The 20,624-nt window shown below is 38.7% G+C and overlaps 1 protein-coding gene across 4 annotated transcripts in view; it reads right to left on the bottom strand.

The window, feature by feature from the left end:
* The window catches only part of erfl1 (Ets2 repressor factor like 1), a 67,941-nt gene that overhangs the window by 4,857 nt on the left and 42,460 nt on the right, over positions 1-20,624 (bottom strand). For 3 of the 4 annotated variants that reach the window (XM_008431278.3, XM_081597423.1, XM_081597422.1), the window contains exons 3-6: positions 7,741-7,814; positions 6,950-7,184; positions 4,392-4,578; positions 100-229 (exon numbers count right to left, since the gene is read on the bottom strand). In XM_008431278.3, the coding sequence (XP_008429500.1) occupies positions 100-229; positions 4,392-4,578; positions 6,950-7,184; positions 7,741-7,801 (613 nt within the window). In that variant the 5' untranslated portion in view covers positions 7,802-7,814. The remainder of the gene's footprint in view (positions 1-99; positions 230-4,391; positions 4,579-6,949; positions 7,185-7,740; positions 7,815-20,624) is intronic. The other variant, XM_081597424.1, reaches the window with a different exon arrangement.

Genomic DNA, 20,624 nt, shown 5'->3' on the forward strand with positions numbered 1-20,624 from the left:
CCTACCTTTTGTTTACGGTCTTTCCTCTTCTGAGAGTACAAATTCAACTGTTTCTGGAATGGCTATAATTTTGTGTTAGAAGTACCTCCTTCGACTTACCTGTACTGAGGAAAGGGAATGTGTCCAGTCTCAGTTTGTCTCCTTCGGGTCCCGGCGCTGCGGAGCCCCGATCGAACAGGGACGTTCCTCTGCCGCTGTCTGGCAGACGAGGAAACAGGGACTGTATGGCCTAAGAAACAGGAAGGGAGAAGAAAATGTTTAGAAATAGTTTTGATCCGCAAATATGAAATTTTATTTAACAATGTTAGTATATTTTAATATCCTTAAAACTATTTCTAAGATTTGGTTTACATTTTGTGATGCTACAAAAACAAACGTCAATTTTATTTAATTTGGATTATTTTCCTATAGACAAACTTTAGTGAATGTTTGTGAAACTGAAAGGAATTATGACATCGGTTTTAAACATTTGACCAGCACTACCAGCTTTGTACATATATTGTGTCGATTACAGGACGGTTGAAAATTGTTTGTCCTTTTACAGATTTCTTTTTTTTTTTGTGCCACATTTCATGTTTCATATAGTCAGATGTGAGAAAACCAGAGTAAATTAAATACATCTTACATAACTTTGAAGGAACTATGACTCTTATTACATATATGTATATATATATAAAACAGGAACGGCATGTTTAAGGTTGTATCTCAATCAGATTTAACTCCAGACTTTGTCTAGGCCATTTCAAAAACTTTATTTTGTTTTCTCTGTGCCCTTCAAAGGTGGACTTACTGGAGAACTTTGGCTCATCGTCCTGCAGTAAGATTTGTATGTTTTTCCCTGTGTTTTTGAGCTTAAAATCAAAAAGTGATGGCATTATATGGTGTTGATATTTAGAAGTGTTTAGTGGATAGTCGTGTTGTCACTGTTTTTATGTTATTGTTGTTAATGGCGTCTCCTGTAAAATAGACAATGAATCACAAGACATTTTCCTGTATAAATAAAGATTTTATAATGATCATTTTATTTCATAATTTTATGGTACAAACTAGAAATTATGACACCACCAGTTGAGGTAAACCATCCAAGTTGAGGTAAACAATAAATATGATCAGATTTGACTATGTTTCACATCAGTTTTTGAATTTGTTTAGCTCGGGAAATGAGGTAATGCCTTTTGAGATCTTTTTGGCCTACTTTACTTTTCAATACAGGTCATACTTAAGTAATGAAGTAGTTAAGTAACCATGGCTACATGTGGTTTTTGAAACTGAACTTGGCTTTGAAAACAGTGGCAAATTCCCAGATAATTCATGATTTTACAAGTGCCTTACATTTACAGCCAGACTAAACTTGAAAGTGTTTTTTCTGTTAATAAATTAAATCCCCTCATTATTTACTCTCTTTGTCTGCTATCAAAATTTGTTTGTTGGTTCGAAATCTTAAAGAGTGTAATAACAGGAACAACTGAACCATCTCAGGAGGAAATGTATTTTCATGGCTGATATGCTTACCACACTTGCTAAGTTTGGATTAGTAAAAGAAAACTTTTTTTCCCACTTTATGAACTACTTTGTGTCTGTCTATTACATAAAATCCCAGTAAAATTACCCTTTAAAAAAGGAAAAAGGTCAAGGGGTGTGAATAGTTTGGCAAGGCATTGTAGCATGCTAAACTGAGTACACAAATTCCCATCCTTTGCTTCTGTACAGTGTAAAGTCAAATGTTGACAGCAGCACCCTACAGGGTGTGATGCAAACAGTGACACAGTCACAGCAAGGACAGGATAAAAGGGGACGCCCTGGGACTCATTGTGAAGAGGGATGCAGAGTCTCAGAGATTCAAAGGCTGGAAAAACACAGAGTCAAGTGGAGACCAGCGATTAAGATCGTGGGGACAGAGGATAAACGACAAGAAGAGAAGGATTGTGGGCCAGTTTGAGTAAAAAGGACATAATCAGGAAGTAGGACAGCTAGTGTGAGTCAGTGTATGAGTGTTTTTTTTCCTTGAAACGTGATTGAGTGGGAGACAAGTTAAAGTGTAACAGCTGAACCTCTGGAATCAAAGGGACAAAGGTGGGATTTCTCTCTCTCCCTTTGCATAGAGCAAGATCAATAGTATCTGTCACCAAGTTTGAAAGTTGAGACTGTACTTCCAAGCTGGGAGATCTGCGTTGCTTAACAAACCGCATTAATGACCCAGTATTGATCTGATCTGACACGGCCCCCTTTGCTTATTTTTTTTTTCTTTCTCCCTCTCCCATTTCTTTCATTTTCAGTCGATGACAGATGGATACACCATCGGAGACGGGGATGAGAGAAGGAGAGGGATAACGTCTTCTTTTGTTTTAAGGGCGACTTAAGATTGTCCTCCTCATGTCTCCTTCAGAGTCTGCAACTTCTTATCCCATCTGAGGGATGGTGCAGACGACGGATGGATGATTCTCCCTCCAACTTTCTAGTTCTTACCTGATTTCAATACGCTTTAACTTTTGTTGTTTTCAAAGTGCTGGCCTGAAAATTTTCAAACCGATTTCAAAAATGTTGAAATACACGTAAAGCTTTTTTCTTTTTTTTTTTGGTCCAAATTATTACACATCTACTTTATATTCTGATAGAATAAATCTGAGTACAATGCAACAGTCTCTCAGGGCTCATTGAGATGTGAGCTATTATCCCCAGCTTCAAGGACAATAAATAAGAGATTGGAGTGATGAGTGCTATCATTCTCTTGTAAAAAGAAAATACACAGGAGGGCAGCAAAAAACATAACAGCAAAAAATTACAATAGTGAGCTTCGATTACCTGAAATGGATCATTGGTAATAAAAAATTAAAGAGCAAAGAAAGGCGTTTGCCTCTATTTTACTGTTTCTTTCTTTGTTCCCAATTTGTAAGCTTAGATCCGAGCTGTCAGATTTGTCACTGTGCAAATTTATGTTCACGTTCAATAAAAAATTGTTGTGTTCAGAAACACATATCTGACGCTTCCTGGGTGGCGTCCTTAATCCTTAAAATAATAATAATAATAATAATAATAATAATTTATGACCTGATATGCAGAGCCAGTCCAAAGCTGTATATCATTCAATGTGGAACTTTTATCAACAACAATAAGGTCCAACTGCTCCGCTAATATTTTCTGAGGCTCATCCATGTTTGACTATTGTTGTTGCATTGTCAGCACTATATATTTTACAACTAGAAAGTGATATTAAATTCACATTTGAATTACTCAGGACAGAAATTACTACTCTGTTTGGATAATATGGATGGTACACCTTGATCCTCACCCTCAAAAAATGTAACTATAAGATGAAAAGGAAATACTTTTTCTTGATGTTGACAAAGTTTTAAGGAGCTTGTTTTCACTTCTGCAGCTTGGATGGATGTGCCATAAAATTGCTAGGCTACTTTGAAGACCTGTCCAATAATAAAACATTTCATATTTTACATTTAAAAGGTTGACAAGTTTGATATGATTGTATATGCTAAAGAATGAATTATCTGTTTTTCTTGTTTAAAAAACACAATTCAAAAATAATTATTAGTCATAGATTTGATTTGATAGAATGATTACAGAAACCTTGAATATGACAACAGTTCTAACCGAGAGACAATAATGGACTTTTATCATTCTCCGTGTTTCCCTGAGTCTAAAACATTTATTAAAAAAACAGAATCCATTGCTGTTAAAAGCTGTGGTGAATGATGTGGATGCACTTTTCCCAAAGTCTGCCTACGATTGGTTGATCAGGTCCTTATTCCTTCTCCAGCAGCCGCCTCGTTCCCAGTTGCTGAACTCTGAGATTCACATGGAGCGAAACTGAACCAGCAAGAGACCAAGAGTCCTAGCTCGACCTGATCGGCTTCACAGAATGCTGTTGTTTGTTTTGTGCATCTCATTGATATCATCTATTTTGTTTAAAACCCATTCAAAATGTTTTGATTTGTTTTTCCTATGCATAGTCCAGCTCTCGATATCCATAGATAAAGATATAGGGATTGTCAGAACGTCTAGTTATTTCCCAGAACATAAACAGCTCATCTGACCAATGATGTGCCCTCTTTAGTCTTGTGACATTGTAGTGGTCCTGCAGAACTTTTACACTAAAATAAATATTTGGTATTAGAACTCAAATTTAGGGTAAATCTAAAAAATAAATAAATTATTACATTAGTTTGATTTAAAATACTTTTAATTCTAGATAACAGTAAGTTTAGCGCAATATTTAAAATGCTATCAGCTTAATAATAATAAATCAATCTTAATCAGTGTAACACCAAGGTTATGGGACTGATTATAAAACTGATCGTTTATATGTAAAAAAGTAGCCTTTCAGCTGATAGAAACACAAACACACATTAAATCCCCTTCCCTGCCCTCCGTCCTACCGTTCGTACCTCTGGGCTGCAGTCTGGAGCAGCCGAGCCCCCGTTAAAGTGGTTCTGGGCCAGAAAGAAGGGAGAGTTAGCCATGTCCAGGATGGGGTAGTTCACCAGCACCACTTTACTGAAGTTAAACTTGTAGGTGAACCGCTTCCCTTTGGTTTTGTGCAAAATGCGCTTGTTGTAGTAATACCTGCAGAGGAGGGAGGAGAGGATATTGATGCAGGGATGGATGGAGAGGTGGAAAAGGATAAAGGAAAAAGGAAAAGGAGAGGGAAGGATTATTTTAATGCTCGCATCAAGGTTTTGTGTTTCCTCACTGTAAGCAAAGAATAAGTAAACAGCTTTAGTGCTGTGAGGCAAAGGGTTATGCTGATTTCCCACTGTTTTTATTCATCTCCTTTCTCAAATCAATTCATGTCTCGCTGCCTTTATTCAATACAATGTGTTTTTTTGAGTGAACTTTTACTCAGCGGATAGAAGACAAAAACCAGAAAACAATCAAAGTGCAGGATCTTTTTGAACTCTGACATACAGTGCAGCCAAACTATTTCCTTTCATTTCAAGACTGTTTTACACTTAAAACAGGGTTTTGTGAAGCCTTATATGTCAAAATGTGAGACTTTTCCAGGCTCGGCTTTGCAGTTTTTAGTAGAAATTTGAATCTTTTTCTGAGGTTCAAGAGTTAAAAACAACAGTTTTTAAATCTAAGTGTATTTTATTCTATTAAAGCATACCATATTAAGAAAATATTTACTATATATTTATATATTTTTTAGCGTATTCAACAGTTATAACCAAACCAATTCAGAGTTTGAGTTGACTATCAAAACAGTCAGAAACACAGAAACGCAACAAACATTTCTGTCTCGGCAGAAAACAAACTAAATTATTCTTAATTAATTTTATTAACAATATTCAATAATTATTCAGTTTCCCAGGATTTCTTCTAGTCTATCTCATAAATAAATAAATATGTTTCACATTTATAGGTGTTTTATTGTGGTACTGCTATGACAGCACTAGTTCTAAACTCAAAACTAAAGAGATGAAAACTTGAAGTTTATCAAAAAAAATTTAAATGTAAAAATTGTGTGACTATTTTATCTTCCTCTAATTTTCAGTTTGAGTAAATTCATTTGCTAGAAAAACGCTGTGAGAAATTATTGTTCTAAATGAAATCACTTCTAAAATAAGATAAAATAAAAACTGTTCACCAAGGTAAGCTCTCCAACCAGAAAATAAATAAACAATTCCTACAGATACTAATGCTTTTTATTTATATCTAAATAAAATCTACATTTTCATAGATTTACAATTTACCAAACTTCAAAATAGGAAAGACAAGAGAACATGTCATTTGAACCAACCAACATCTCCAAAGTCACTTTAGAAAACTGACATTATTTGCATTTGTCAGTCAGAATTTAGCTTGTAATATGAGTAAATAACAAAACCTATTATGAATTTGTACTTTTAACAATGAGCCTTGTTGTCAGAGACTACTGTGCATAAGACACTGAGAAGCTGTCCTCATTTCCCACAGAGCAGCAGATTAACAAAACAACAGCAATCTCCATGGTAGCAACCTTCGGTGTCTCCCGACGGGCATGTCAAACCTTCGTCATGCCAGTTTCCTTTACCACCCACAGAGGTGTCACTGTGCACTGTGTGCCAGAATGCTGAGTTGATCAACGGCGGGGGGGTAGGGAGGGGACACGAAGCCATCTGGCTCAGGTAAAGGAGCTGAGAAATCAGGGCTGAAGGCAGGATGTTGGGTGAAAAAAGCTGCAGACGAGTTATCGCGAGATTCCGACGACCGTTGAAGGAATTCTTTTGTCTCAACCAGATCACAGTCAGAGTGCGAAACACGGCCTCAGCATTAAACGTGGGTATGAAGCTCCTCATTATGCAGATGCACTCGATCAACAAAACAGCAGAATGTTCATATCAGCATGTATTCACAGTGGCTGAACCCCAGTGCAATGATGTGTACATGTTTTGCTTTGCGTGGCAATTGTGCCTTGGCCCCTAATTGAGCAATTAAGTGAGGCTAATTAAGAAGGCTAATTGTGGCCCCAGCCAATTCATAACAATTAGACTCTGACGACAGCCCCCATTAACAAGGGGCCAAAGGAAAGCAGGGGGGGCGGGGGGGCAAATTGGGATGGGGTGAAACAAGTCAGGGTGGTGGTGGGCATTAGCACAATAAAACTGTGAGCGATCGAGGGGGTGTAAGCTGCTCCTCAAGTTTGAGTGTTTTCACCATTCCTGGGGAAGTCAGAGCGATTTCCACACCGCGGCTTAATTTTGAAATCCCTATTGAATTTTTTATTTTGCAGCTCAATGGTGAACTTTCCATTAGGATGTCAGCTGATAAGGAGAAATTGAGGGTATTGACGTTCCCCTGGAGAAGTCTCACCTTTATCTTTCTATTTTCGCCGACATGAAAAAGAGAGGCGCTAAGTGAGGATTAAGCTCGGCGAGAGTAAACAAATAATGTAAACTGAGGGCGGGGGGCGGGAAGGGGGGGAGGGTGATAAACCAATCTGACACAGACGTACCTCAGCGCCCGGCTCAGCTTGTCGTAGTTCATGTGAGGCTTGCACTTCCTAATCCCCCACAGCCGGGCCACCTCATCTGGGTCCTTGATGACAAACTCCCCGTAGTCTCCCTGCCAGGCGATCACACCCTGATACTCCTCCTTCTGCAGCAGCTCCAGGATGAAGTGCCACAGCTGGATCTGCCTGGAACCAGGGCTCGACTCCGGCTTGTAGGCCCAGTCCGGGAAGGCGAACCCTAGGCAGCGAGAGAGAAACAACAAAGGAGGGATAAGGTTAAGGCCTGTCGTTTGTCCCGCTGCTCGCTAGGGGGGGATTGCTGTCTGAATGACTGATGAGTGATGGAGCTGAGGGATGATGTGTTTAATATCACAGCACGTGCCTTGAGCAATGTTAGTCTGTGCTAATGCCCTCTAGCCTCAACAGATTGGTCAGCGAGATGATGACAGCTCGCTGGGGGAGATTTGGTTGATGTTGCCTGGGCCTGAATTTTAACAGCCAACTGTATGCACATCATAGAGGAGCTCGCTTCAGCTGCCAGTGAATCTGGCTGTAAGTAGCCTTGTAAAAACACAAGACATAGAGCCAATTACCACCAGAGTCTGCAGCATTGCTGAAGAGTTTTCCAGCAAGATTTTGAATTTTTTTTTTTATGATGGTTTTGGTTAATCGGGCATAAATTTACTCGGATGGTTTCCCCTGAATAATTTTTTTTTTGTTTATTAATTTTTAAAGGAAAAACTTTTTGCCACAAAGTATGTGGAGAAAACTCGACTGACAGGGATCGGACTCACCTGGCGTCCAAAGGGCGGGCACCGGGGGGAGCAGCAGATCGCTGACGCAGTTGCAGTCCATGCCTCCACAACACCTGAAACAATAACAATAACCATGCATTTTCTTATATCTTCTGCAAACAGAAGCAGTCAAACACAAGAGAATATTTACTATTAGTAAAGTTTACGCCAGCCGAGCAGCAACTTTGGTAAAAATCAAGATATTGCGTAAGGGTCTAGAGAAGCGCCGTGAGTTCAAAACGGCACCTCAAATCGATGTGAAATACAGCAAGGTTATGTTTCATATGTCTTCGGTTGAGATAAGGTGTTTGATGGATGTGATCTTGTACAGCCACCTGAGGCCGTGTCTGATGCAACGTGGTGGACATCCCTATAGTGCATTTTCAACTGCAGGAATTACACAGATTTTTTAAAAAAGCATCCAAAAAGCAGCTGAGGCACATCACATTTAAAAAAAATAGTATTTTAAACATATATGTTCGAGTTTTGGCTTGTTCTCTGTGGGTTTTTTAAAAGTAGGAAGTGCAAAATAAATTACAAAATATAAAAACCAAAAGGGCAGATTAATGCTCTCTTATAATATGTAGGTAGAACGGAGATGTGGACGATGAGTTCATGATGATTTGAGGATTAAAATGCCCATCATATAAAGAATTCACAACTTTCACAACTACTTTTTAATTAACATTTTAGCTTGAATTTCAAGCTAAAATGTTAATTAAAAAGTAGAACTGCTCTGAGAAAGTCTCTTTAAAAGGATAATCTGAACAAAACACAACAATAAACCTCCAAAAGGATTAAAACTCCTTGAACTTTTTTTTCCATTTTGCAATATTGTAACTCCAAATTTCAGGGTATACGATGTATTTTTTTTTTCTTTCTGATAGACCAGCACAAAGTGATACACGATGAGGTTAAAAGAAAATGTTAATAGATTTTTTTTTTTAAAGGTTTTAAAGGAGACCTTTATTTGCAGTAGATTAGGCAGAGAGCTAAGGGGGAAGACATGCAGGAATTGAACCCCAAACGGCTAAAACAGCTACTTTTCCTCTAATCTAAACAAAATTATTACATAATACTTTGGGTATGATTTTCCTTCAACGTTTACAGGTAATTCAGTTCCATGGCTCAATGCATGGAACTGAATTCAAGCAAATTCTTAAAGAAAACCTGTTAGAGGTTGTAAAAGTCGTGAACCTTGTGCCACGTTTCAACTTCCAGTAGAAAAGTCTGACTGAACTTGAGTCATTTTACAACGAAGGATTTCTAAAAAATGTCATTCCCTAGATGAGTTGGTGGAGATACGCCCCAAGAGGCTCACTTTTCCGATTTTATCTGCTAAAAACCATAGAAAACCGTTAATCAATCTCCTTCCACTTCATGCTTATAAGACTCTCTGTGTTGATCTGTCACACAAAATCCCCAGTAAAATATACCTAAGTGTGTATTAGAGTCAATATTCTATGACGTTAAGAACTTCTAAAACTATTTGCATTGTCAGCTTTCAAAGTATGATAATGAGATTATATTATTCACCTGCAACATTTTGGCACAAGTTATGCAATTTAGTAAGACATTCTGTTTGTTTTAATTGCCACAACTAGAGAGGGCCAGAAGATACATTTTCAGACGACTTGTTAGATGTCGTGAAAAAAAGGAAAATACAGAAAAAAGATCTGAGATTATCACAAATTGCAGCAACAACGCTGTAGGATAGAAGGCATCAATAAAAAAAGCCATAAGGGCCGAGAGTGCAGTCACATGTAGGATAATCTACAATTTCATAGTAAATTAGCATTTTCTTATTTTCTGTCTTATATTTTTGAATGTTTAACGTTTTTAGATTTACACACCCAGAAAGTCAAGGAATGACAAATTTAACCTTATTTGTCCCTAATCTTTATCTGGAAACCTCAAAAAGCTTTACTGGTTGATTGCTTTTGTAGAAAAAAAAATGGTGGGAGCTTTTAGTTTGATGCGATTAATGAGAAGAAAAAAAAAATACTGATTTGTCAGTATTTGACCTGCAAAGATCTCTGGCAGTTTGATTGGGACACCACCAGAAATAAACTAGAAACAAAGCTTTTGCATATAATTAAGTTAAAATACTTCTCACAAAATTGTATTAAATGAGAGAAAAATAAATAAATATATATATATATGCATCTTTATTAACCATAAAAGATAACCCAACCAATTAAGCAAGAGCAAAATGTCATGAATTTTTTTTGTAATTGACATGTTTGAAATTTTTCATCATTTTCTTTGATTTGATCTTGTAGACGGACGTCAGGAGGGCTTAATTATTTAAAACTTAAGAACACTTTTGAAGGTCACTCAGAACCATCGTCTTACTCCGTTAATACAATCTTACCTGCAACATTTTATTAAATTAGAGAGCACATTGATAACACCTGCCAAATAAGCTCATTTAGATGTCTGCAGGCGGAAGACGTGGAGGAGGATTCAGTGTCGAGCGCTGGATCAGGTCTGGATGTTGCTGTTTCATGGGGGTTGTTTCACAAAAGCTCGGATGGAAGAGGCGAACCTGCCGGTGTCTTTAACGCTAGCCTCTCTCCGTTTCGTCTCGTCTCTTCTCTCTCTCTGCCTCTATTTAATTATGCTCTGTGAATTTTGGATTTTCCCTCCAGCATCGAAATGGAACGTGAATTATTAAGGTGTGTTTGTATAAATTATTATTACTAACTCCAGGCACTTCTCACTCTCTCTCTCTCTCTATCAGCCTCGGCGTCGCTCTCGCCCCGCTTCTGTAGCCCTTGAATCGTGGCCCCTCTCGCCCTTCTTCTGCTCTTCATTCTCCTTGTGTTCAAGCTCCTTTCTTTGTCCGCAACCTTTTTCGCTCATTCTTGTTTTTACTTTCTCGCCATTCTTTTTTTCTTTTGTCTGCACACAGTGTTGCTCTCATTTTTAAAGTGTTCTAATACCAGCTGCTGCATGTCTTCACAAAAAAACGACTTGTCACGTGGCTCGTTTTGCATATGACATCATGCGATATCCAAAGTCTTATTTTTAACCAACAACACGAGTACTAGTTTCTAATAAACTGTATTTGAAGGACTCCTTGCTTCAAAGTGCGATCATTAGAAAGATGGAAGGTTCTTTGTGTCGGAGGTAGTGATCTATAAGTTTCCTCTTCCCTGTGGGCTGCAGGTCATCAATACTGCATCATCTCTTTCATTTGCCATATTCACATGGTCTGCAGCATGTATGGACCCGTCTCCTCAGAGGGCCATATGCATGTGTTCCTATCAGTCGGGGGGCTCTCCATCTACCTCTCTAACCACCTACGCACCACCTCAGATCCATACCCATCCACCGTTTCTTCTTTCCCCCCCCCCCCATCCGGCAGCATATCTATACAGGTGACTCCTCCTTTCCTGTTCCCCACCTCCTTTCTATTCACACACACCTATCTACTGTCTTGCCTTACCTCACCGCCTGCCTTCCCTCCTGCCCCACCCACCTCCTTTTCACTCCTACTCTGTGTGTTTTGCTTCACCGCAGTAATTTTCCGTTTGATTTCGGAGGTAATGCATTTTTTACAAATCAAAGAGGAAGCCAGGCTGCCCCTACCTCCTCCTTTTCCTCCTCCTTCTTCTCTCCATCTCTACCTCCCTCTCTCCTTGTTTTCTCCCTGCCCAGTCTCCTGTTCTTGCCCCTGTCGGCCCCCCAGGCCAGAGAGGAGATAAAGGAGCCCCCATCATTTCCTTGTTAGTTTTGATTTGGGCAGCACAGGGCTTTCAAGTTCCCCCCATCACCCCCAGAAACATTATAACTAGCAGCCAAGGGAATACAGTTCCTCGTACACACACACACACAGACACGCGCACACACACAGTTGCACATGCATACACAGACTGTCAGATGCAGGCCCTCGCAGATTGTAATGGATTGCACAGTCTCAAACAGATTCTGCAAAAATGTGCGAGTATCCAGGTAGCCGTCACACGCAAACAGTGAGAGGCAGTGCACAAAAATAAGACATGGAGCCCATAGATGTTGACTGAATCAATACTGACACACTAACACACATCTCACAGAGCAGAAAGTGAGAATGCACTTTGTTTACTGTGCTGATTGTGAGGAGAGACATACAAAAAGACTCACAAAGCACTTTGTTTTGAGCAGAGTGGCTGTGGAAACAAAAAGCCGAAACAAAAGGCCTCTTCCACACAAAAGGTCACCAATAAATCCTGCGTGGATGACGGATCACTTAGCAGTGTGGCAATATGCACAACAGAGACACCGAGTTACTGTACACAGTCACATCTTGGAAACAAAAAAAATAAACAAATCAAACCAGTTTTGTCCACTCAGTCACAGTGGTCCACGTGTCATGAGCGGCTTTAACAAACAGATCATTACTGCTCAGGACCCTCCGGTGGGCTGAGTCACAAGCATTCGGTAATGCGGCTTGCAGCAGAGCACTGTGCGCTTGTGACCTGGCAAAACAACAGTTCAAAGGCACACAGAACTTGGAAGATCAAGGTTGAGGGGTCAAAGGCTATTTTGTAATTTTGTGCCAGTTTTAAAGACACCACAAGATGAAGATTAATTAGGAAAACAAGTTAATAATGTTAAATACAGAGTAACGTTAATTTAACTTTTTTTTTTTGGACTCATTTTAAAGTTCAAATGCAAAAGTTCATTGCAATCATATTAGACGTATTTTATTGGATTTTGATGCAAAACCTGCAGCCACGTCATGCTAAGTGGTTCAAAGATTTGAGTGGAAATGAACTTTTAGTGTGTACCATCCTTGTATTTACTCTGGTGGGTCTGGTTCCCTTAAAGTGGCAGGGCAGATGGGATAGTTTCCACACCGCATAAGTAAGTCCACTCACCTGACAGACAACATCTGGTTCAGGCAACAAAATAAATTAGCTATGTTGACTATAAATATAGAAAGGTTAACCTCTTAGTTTTGGTTGGATTTTTAAATGTATTTTTTTATATATCTTATTCATAAGGATAAGATCTCTTGGGGAACAAAAAAATTTAAAGGCACACTAAATCCAGGTCTTATTCATACATTATAAAAATAAAAAAAGGAACAAAAATGGATAGTTGAGATATTTTAATCCACCTAAAAACTTTCCTAAGATGTCTCTCATAATGGAAAATGGTTGCTCCAAACAGAAGGACATTTTATTAAAAATAATTGGCCAAAGAAAGTCAAATAATTATTAGAATCCAAACATGTTGCAAAATCCATACCTGAAAAATGACTCCACACCATGATGCTGCTCCCATCATGTTCTAATGTGGAGGTTTAGAATCAGTTTACTTAAGAATTGTCTTGATTATTAGAGCCTCAGATGTGTATAACTTCATTCATCTTGACATCATACACCTTTGAAATAAACAAGAAACTTTTCTAAGAAGTCAAGTCAAGACAAAACGATTTTCTTTGAGTCATATATGAACTTTTCTTTTACCTAAATTTGCCAAGTTAACCCAAATGTACGTTAAAAAAATATATCCAAAGGGGAGGTAAAAATACACCTTTGGTACAAAAAAAAGAAAACTGCAACATGACCAAACGAATCCAACAAATTGTCTCTCAAAGCTGTGTGTAACCCGGGTCTAAGGTTGTTTAAACCTTTAGATAAACATATCTTTGACCTATTTAAAGTGACATTCTAATTGATCTCGAAACTGTATGACTTAAACTGAAGCTTGCTTTTGAATTGTTGTTAAAACCCACAATGCAAATTCTGATATCTGAAACATCCTAAAATGTTCTGTTGACCTCAGACTCTGATACTGATGACAGTTTTTGGGGGATGAGCATGTTTGGGTCCATCATGAGAGCTGCTGTACTTTGTGCAGCTGAGGTTAGTAGGCCACTGACGAGCGTACGGAGGGAAAACATACTGTAACTCTGTTTAGAAATTCTGCAGAGTGACTGGGGTAGAGCAGAGAAAAGGGGGGGCAGTTTGACATTCAGGCAACATTATGTCTCCAGTGCTGTCTAAAGAAGGAAAGAGTGATGGGTCGCGATATAAAAAGATAGAAAACTGTGAGAAGCATGAAGAGTCTGGCCTCTCTTGCTTTCTTTTTCCAAGAGATGAAACGGACTCTGTACATCTGTCTCATCTTCCTCTTTTTTTTTCTTCGGTTGCCCCTGAAAAAGGCCCGACTGAACCCTCTCCCTCTCAATTCCTCTCTCCCGCTTTTCTCCCCTCTCTCTGTTCCTCTCCCTGGTTAGCTCTGACACACTGGTCAGCCTCGGGGTGGAAGAACAGAGGGACTCTGCTATGGGTTTGTTACAGGAGATGGAGAGAAGGAGAGAGGAGATGCGAGGAGGGGAGAGACAGAAGACTGAAAGAGGAGGAGGACGAGGAGGAGGAGGAGGAGGAAGGGGGTTGTTCAGGGAAAAGGAATAGAAGCCGTCTATCCGAACGCAAAAGAAAAAAAGTCAATGCTGCAGGTATAGTAGCTTATGGTCCTTCTCGTTTGTCCACATTTTTCTAAAAATGTGCAGCAATACTGAAAATGAATGCATCATATTAATATTGAATCATTTGTGTATGTTGTACCATTAAGGTTTTCATAATTGGATTGAAAAAAGTTTTTTTTTGTATTTAAATAAAAAATTCTATCTAAATCATAAGCCTCAGAGAAAAACCGTTTTATTTTTTAACAAATAAGAATAATACCTTCATTAGTCGATATAGATGTAAGTCCACAGACTTCTTTAAAATAAGACAATCAACAGCAAAAACTTACTCTACCCTCAAGTAAACTGAAACCAGATTAAGAACCTCAAATATTTCAAAAATACTAAAAAAGGCTGCTTTGATTCAATCCTGAACCACCAAAATAGACAGCTTATAGTGTTTCAATGGATGAGTTAGCGGCTTTCATTTTTCTATCTTCTAAGCAGAAAAGAGTTTAATCGGTAAAACTACACAAAGTAATTCTGTACAAGTCAAGGTGCTCATCTATCAACTTCTACAGCACCAAAACTTGCACATGATCACTCATTTGTATCATGAATCCATACACCCATCGCACTGTCATATGAAAGGGAGAGGAATCAGTGCAGTTGCTGTAATGGGAACAGGCAGCACTGCAGCTCTGTCAGTGTATTTAACCAAGATGTATAGTTACAGGAGCGCCGAGGCTCTCTGCCCGCTCTCCCACAGAGCGCACATTACTCCACACTGCAGGGGCAGAGCTAATACTGAGTCCTTCACACTGAGACGGGCTATCATCTGACAGCACAGCCCAGTCAGAACACCAGCCAGTGAAATTCAGTTTGAAAGATACAGAGCCACAGTGGTTATAGGGATTGCCGATGATTGTCAGGTCGCTGTTGTGGCCGCTCCTCTCCTCCATTTGTTTCTTCACTACTCGGAACGGTAAGAGATACAAACAAGGACACATGCCTAAATACCCAGCTTTGCGAAGCTAAAAAGTTTTGCGTATATACAGTCGCATGCAGAAGTCCTTTTTCGAAAACTTTTCTTCCAAAGTGATATGGATTTTCTGATAATCTTTTAATGTGATCTTTTTAATGGTCCACAAGGATTTTTTTTTGTGGGGGGGGGGGAATATTTCCTTTGGACAATGGTTGATTTTCCCTTCATTTTCAATTCAGTGCCTATCAGGATTTGGGGTTTTGTTTGCTTAGCCACTTATCAGTGATCTATGAATCATGGAAGCACCTGATCGACACCAAAACACAAAGACTGAACAAATGTTGTGTCCACATTGAGCAAACAACCTCGAAAGGAATCAATTTTACATTGTGTCTTTAGGGGCCTCGTTGTAGCCAAACATAATTTGTTCTAATTTCTATAGACAAAGCCTGCAGATGATTGCCTTTGAGACATAAATGGTGTTTTAATAACAATAAAAGCCAAAAGACCTAACGCAAAAACGATTTTTATCAGAAGACGGTCTTACTAAGGTATAATGAGACATCTCGCCACTGAGTGACAGTTTTATTATGTTTCGTAAACAAGATTTTAAGACTTAGTTTACAGTATATGTGGCACTTTCATGTTTACAACAAGCAAACAAAACGTAACATGATTGTGGAATATTGTAAGTCAATGTCTTTCAGCAAATAATTCCTCACTTTAAGGGGAAAAACATTATTTTCCCCTTGTGTTTTGTCTTCTTGTAGTAGACATATCAAAATAAATAAAATATGCAGTTCTGTTGTCAAAACGGGCTTTAACCCACAATTGTCACAAGTGAGCATTAATTTGCTTGTACTGATTTAATTGAATACAAACAAATAAGGAAGTCAGGATTTGAGATGTAGTTACAAAAAGAAGAAGTATTCCTTTGTAAGGACTCCTTGAATCTTGAATTATTGAAAACGATAATGGTCTAAAGATTATAAATATTTTATATCATTTTTAAGGTCATTTATTTTCTTGAAAGGAAGTATTTGAGGGAGGGAGACATTTGACCCTACAATGTGAAAGGAAACTTTCTGACCAAAATTTTAACAAAACTTTGCTACAGTGGCAGTGGCTTGAGTATGAAGATTTACTTTAGAAGACTAAGATAGTACAGCAGCATACTGGTTTTATAAATGAAATGACACTGGGAAGCCAGTTTGGTTTTAGTTAAAGTTTCTGAATTACATAATAAATTCATCAGGTAACATTTTTTAATAACTCTTCACATCACTGGACACTATATCCTTGTTGAAGCACAGTGGTGGCAGGATCATACTGTGGGTATCTTTTCTTCAGGAAAAGCAAGCAAAATTGCACAGAGCTGATCTATCTATCTATCTATCTATCTATCTATCTATCTATCTATCTATCTATCTATCTATCTATCTATCTATCTATCTATCTATCTATCTATCTATCTATCTATCTATCTATCTATCTATCTATCTATCTATCTATCTATCTATCTATCTATCTATCTATCTGAACTCCAGTTATTAATATTCATGACAGGAAGTTAAAGAGAAGGTGCATAGCAATGAGGATGGTGTGTGGAAAGCTGTACATAATATGACCAAGTTAAAGCAAAATCAATGAGCCAACTCCAATTTAAAGTCAAATTTTAAAAAACAACAAAAAACAAATATGACCTTATGAAAACTATTATGTAGGAATGGGTACGATTTATAATACGATTTACCTTGTAAAGCAATGAATTGCAACAGTGCGTTGCTGAGCTGGTGACAACTGCGCCTTTAATGCCCTATGCGTATACAGGTAGGTAAAGGGTGTAAAATTGGATTCATAAAAGCAAAGAAGGTCATTTAATAACAATGTGACTTATTGCATTTTTAATTGCTCAAAGAACAATTCAGGTTTAATATCACAGGGTAGAAAAATCACTTTGAAGATTGCTTAAAATACTATATTTTTTTATTTATTTGTATTTATTTGTTTTTTTTTAAGTCTTTCAAAAGCCATTTCTATTCATGTAGCGAAGTCAGGTGAAAATTAGACTCCAACTGGGTTCATAAATATGAGCTATAGCCTGTGATAAATAAAGGAACTTGTTTTCTCAGATGTTCATGAAAGGTGAAGAACTCCTACAAGAAGTTGAAGAGCAGGTGAGTGGGGATGAGGATGTTGAAGCGCGCGAAACGGTACATTGGTATGATATGGAACGCCGGCCTTAAGAAAATAAGGAGGGGAAAGGATGAAGAAAAAAAGTATCAATCGATAGGGTTAAATTATTCATCGTCATTAATTATCGATCGCTCTCCGCTGCCGGCTCGTCCGCCTCGCGCCAGAGTTGAAAGGAGGGAAAGCGCGCTTTATTAAAACCGGCTCGAGCCTCATTGTTTCATGTCCCGCGGCAAAGAAAAAGCTCGAGTTTGGATCTGCCCGAGCAAGTAGAAAAAAAAAAAAAAAAACACACACACACACACACACACACACACACACAAGCTGCACCTCCTTCCTTTGCTCTCTCTCTCTTTTTCTCTCTCTCTCTCCCTCTTTCTCTCTCTCTTTCCTGACGCGCGGGAGGAGCTTTGGGGAGCTTCGCGCGGTGTTCATGGGGCGGCTGTGTCTCGCGTGGATCGATGAGGGATCAATGGCTCGCGCTGACTAATAGCCAGAGAGCGCCTTTGATCTCGCGGCTGAGAGATCAAAACCTGCGCGAGAGGGAAGAGAAATAGGAAAAGAAACTGTGCCGGCGAGCTGACCTTCACACACATTCACGCACACACGCACGCACGCCCAGTGATGTGTACGTAAACGCCACGTAGCCCACCGCAGCTTTTAGGAACCTGACTGCAGGATATCCTAAGAGCAAACAAGCTATATGAGAGGCGCATGGTAAAACGCCACGTTCAAGTACAAGTGTGATACTCCCGCGCGCACTTATCACACACCTACAGGCGCGCGCGCACGCCATTGTGTGTCCTTGTCGGGTTGCTGCTATTCTTGATTATTTTGACTTCCTCAGACAAGGTGATGCGGCGAGAAAGAGGGAACCATCTGTTGTTTCCAGGGAGCAGATGAGTGTCCTGTGGGCTTAAATTCACGCCTATTGAGAAGAATAGGTGGGATGGTTTAGTCCTGGACTTGGTTACAATGTTTAAAGTTGTTAAGGCTAAAAAAAAAAAGCCCCCTCAAAGTTCAGGGGAAAAAAGAGTGTGAAAAGAAGTGTTTTCGTGGATCAAATGTGAATATAACTTAAAAACATTTAGAATAAAAACGGTCATTCTGTTTTGCTGCAGTAGGACACCCACTTTAGTTTTTGGGACACACAAGAAAAAAAAACATCTTTTTAGTGCAGGGAATACGAGTCATGAACAAGTTGCAAGAACGGAATGATGTCATGTTGTTGCACCAAAAACACACATTCTTCTGCTGTATTTATTGGTTTGTATCCGAAAGGGTAATCTGCATCAACTTTTTCATATGCGGAACAATGTTTTTTTTAAGTTTTTAATGTAAAAAGATTAAAATAAAGGGAAAATTCAGCAATTCTCATTGAAGAGCGGTGGAGATATTGAGACCTCAGTTTTAACGTGTAGTTTTGTGTGAAATGTTGCTATGATCATGCAGAATCTATTCTTTTTTGTAGAATTTTTTGGGAATGCTTAGGAGATGGCAATTTAACAAGATTGTGTAATATTTTTACTTTTGTGGTTGTACAGTGGAGGAAAAACTTATTTGAAACAACAGATTAATTTGTACGTTTTCCTGACATTTGATTGAGTGAAATAAGTGTTTCATCCTCAACCAAAATCTAGCGCAGAGGTCAGGTTTGCAAACATCTCAGAAGGGATTTTGGTCCACTTGTCTTTATTCTCCAAAGGTTTCAAGGCTGTCACTTGGCGGCTCAAAGTTTCCATGTTCTACTCCAACATTCTTTGGTTCATGGCCCCGTTTATCGTTCCCTTGATGAGTTGACGTTCCTTCCTTAGCGGAAGACCTGGCTCAAAAGCATATTCTTTTCACCTCCATGTTTGAGTGTGTGGTCGGTTCATATGTATAATTTCTCTCCCTCTAGTTGATCCAGCAGAGCTTCATTTGACCACATCACTTCCTCACAAGCCTTCTCTGTGTCATTCACACGTCCAATGGCAAACTTCACATGGGAGTGTGCATGTGGGTTTTTCAGCGAGGGGACTCTGCCGCCACTGCGGGATCTCGATTGATTTTGGCAAAGCGTTCTTTATTGATAATGTGATCCATGCAGCCTTGAGATCATGGAAAACTTCATTTCTTTTAATTCTGTAATTTCACCTTCCTTAGAATCATCTTTTATAACCTACAAGCTAAGATCTTGCATGGCGCACCCCAGTGAGGGTAACTGTGGTCCCAAACTTCTTCCATTTTCAAATTATTGTAAAAACAGTGGCGTCCTCGTCAACAAACTTCTCATGGATGGTCTTGTAGTCCATTCCAGCCTTTTGTGGTCTTGCCAGTCTTGTTCATAACATCCTTTGACAGCACTGTTGTCTTGTCCCCAGTGGTGGAGATGCTTGAATAAAACAAAGTGGATCAAAACCGTATTTCATTCAATCAAATGAAATTTAATTTCTAACCCTGATTTAAACCCTTTTTACGAACGTTAGCAAAATATTATGTAAGTTAAAAAAAAACTTTACCATAAAAATTATAGATCAATGACATCTTTGTAAGAGGCTAAATCTATAAACTCAGGTGGGGATCAACACAAGTGCTTAAAGTTTTCACTAATATCTTCCTCATCTGACATGGCCAAATGGTTGTTGGTGAATATCGTAGCTTGGTTCTTTTTAAAAAGTGTCAAGTGCTCAACAGGCCAAATTCCTGCTGTAAATGAGTCAGGTTTGAAGATTTAAAGTGTATATGTAATATTGTTAATCTTGGATATTCACGTTACAGCTAAGAACCTGTGGCAATCTTTGATGTACTTGTACCTTAACAAAGTACACATTTTACAAAAGAATAAAAACATACGTTATAAAGTTAAAGTTTATTCATGCTCTGTCCTATAGAGCTATTATTAATCACATTTATAGAAAATAAAACTATTTTTAACGTCATGGGTTTTGAACAGTTTGTTTACATGGAGAATATGTTTTCCTTTGTGTGCTGAGACTAAGATGAGAAGGAAAAGAAGGATGTTTATTATCATTCTTAAACAAACAGGATAAGTATGTGTGGAGTCCTTGGAGTCATTAAGAGCCAGCATTTTTCCTTGTAAAACAATTAGTGTTTTCCACACTTTTACCTGAGGAAATGCGCAAATCTGAGTCTCTGTTTCTCTCCTTTTCCACATCATACCCTGTCCATCTCGCTCTCTTTATCCCCCCCATTTACCCTCCCTCCCTTCCCTCTTTGGTCAGTGAGTTACTCTCTATATCGCGCTCACTTCCCGAATTAACCACTCAAGAAGTCACCACCGACTCAATCAATAGCTCATAC

Source organism: Poecilia reticulata, chromosome 16 (assembly GCF_904066995.2).
Source record: "Poecilia reticulata chromosome 16, P_reticulata-male-v2, whole genome shotgun sequence".
Taxonomy (NCBI): domain Eukaryota; kingdom Metazoa; phylum Chordata; class Actinopteri; order Cyprinodontiformes; family Poeciliidae; genus Poecilia; species Poecilia reticulata.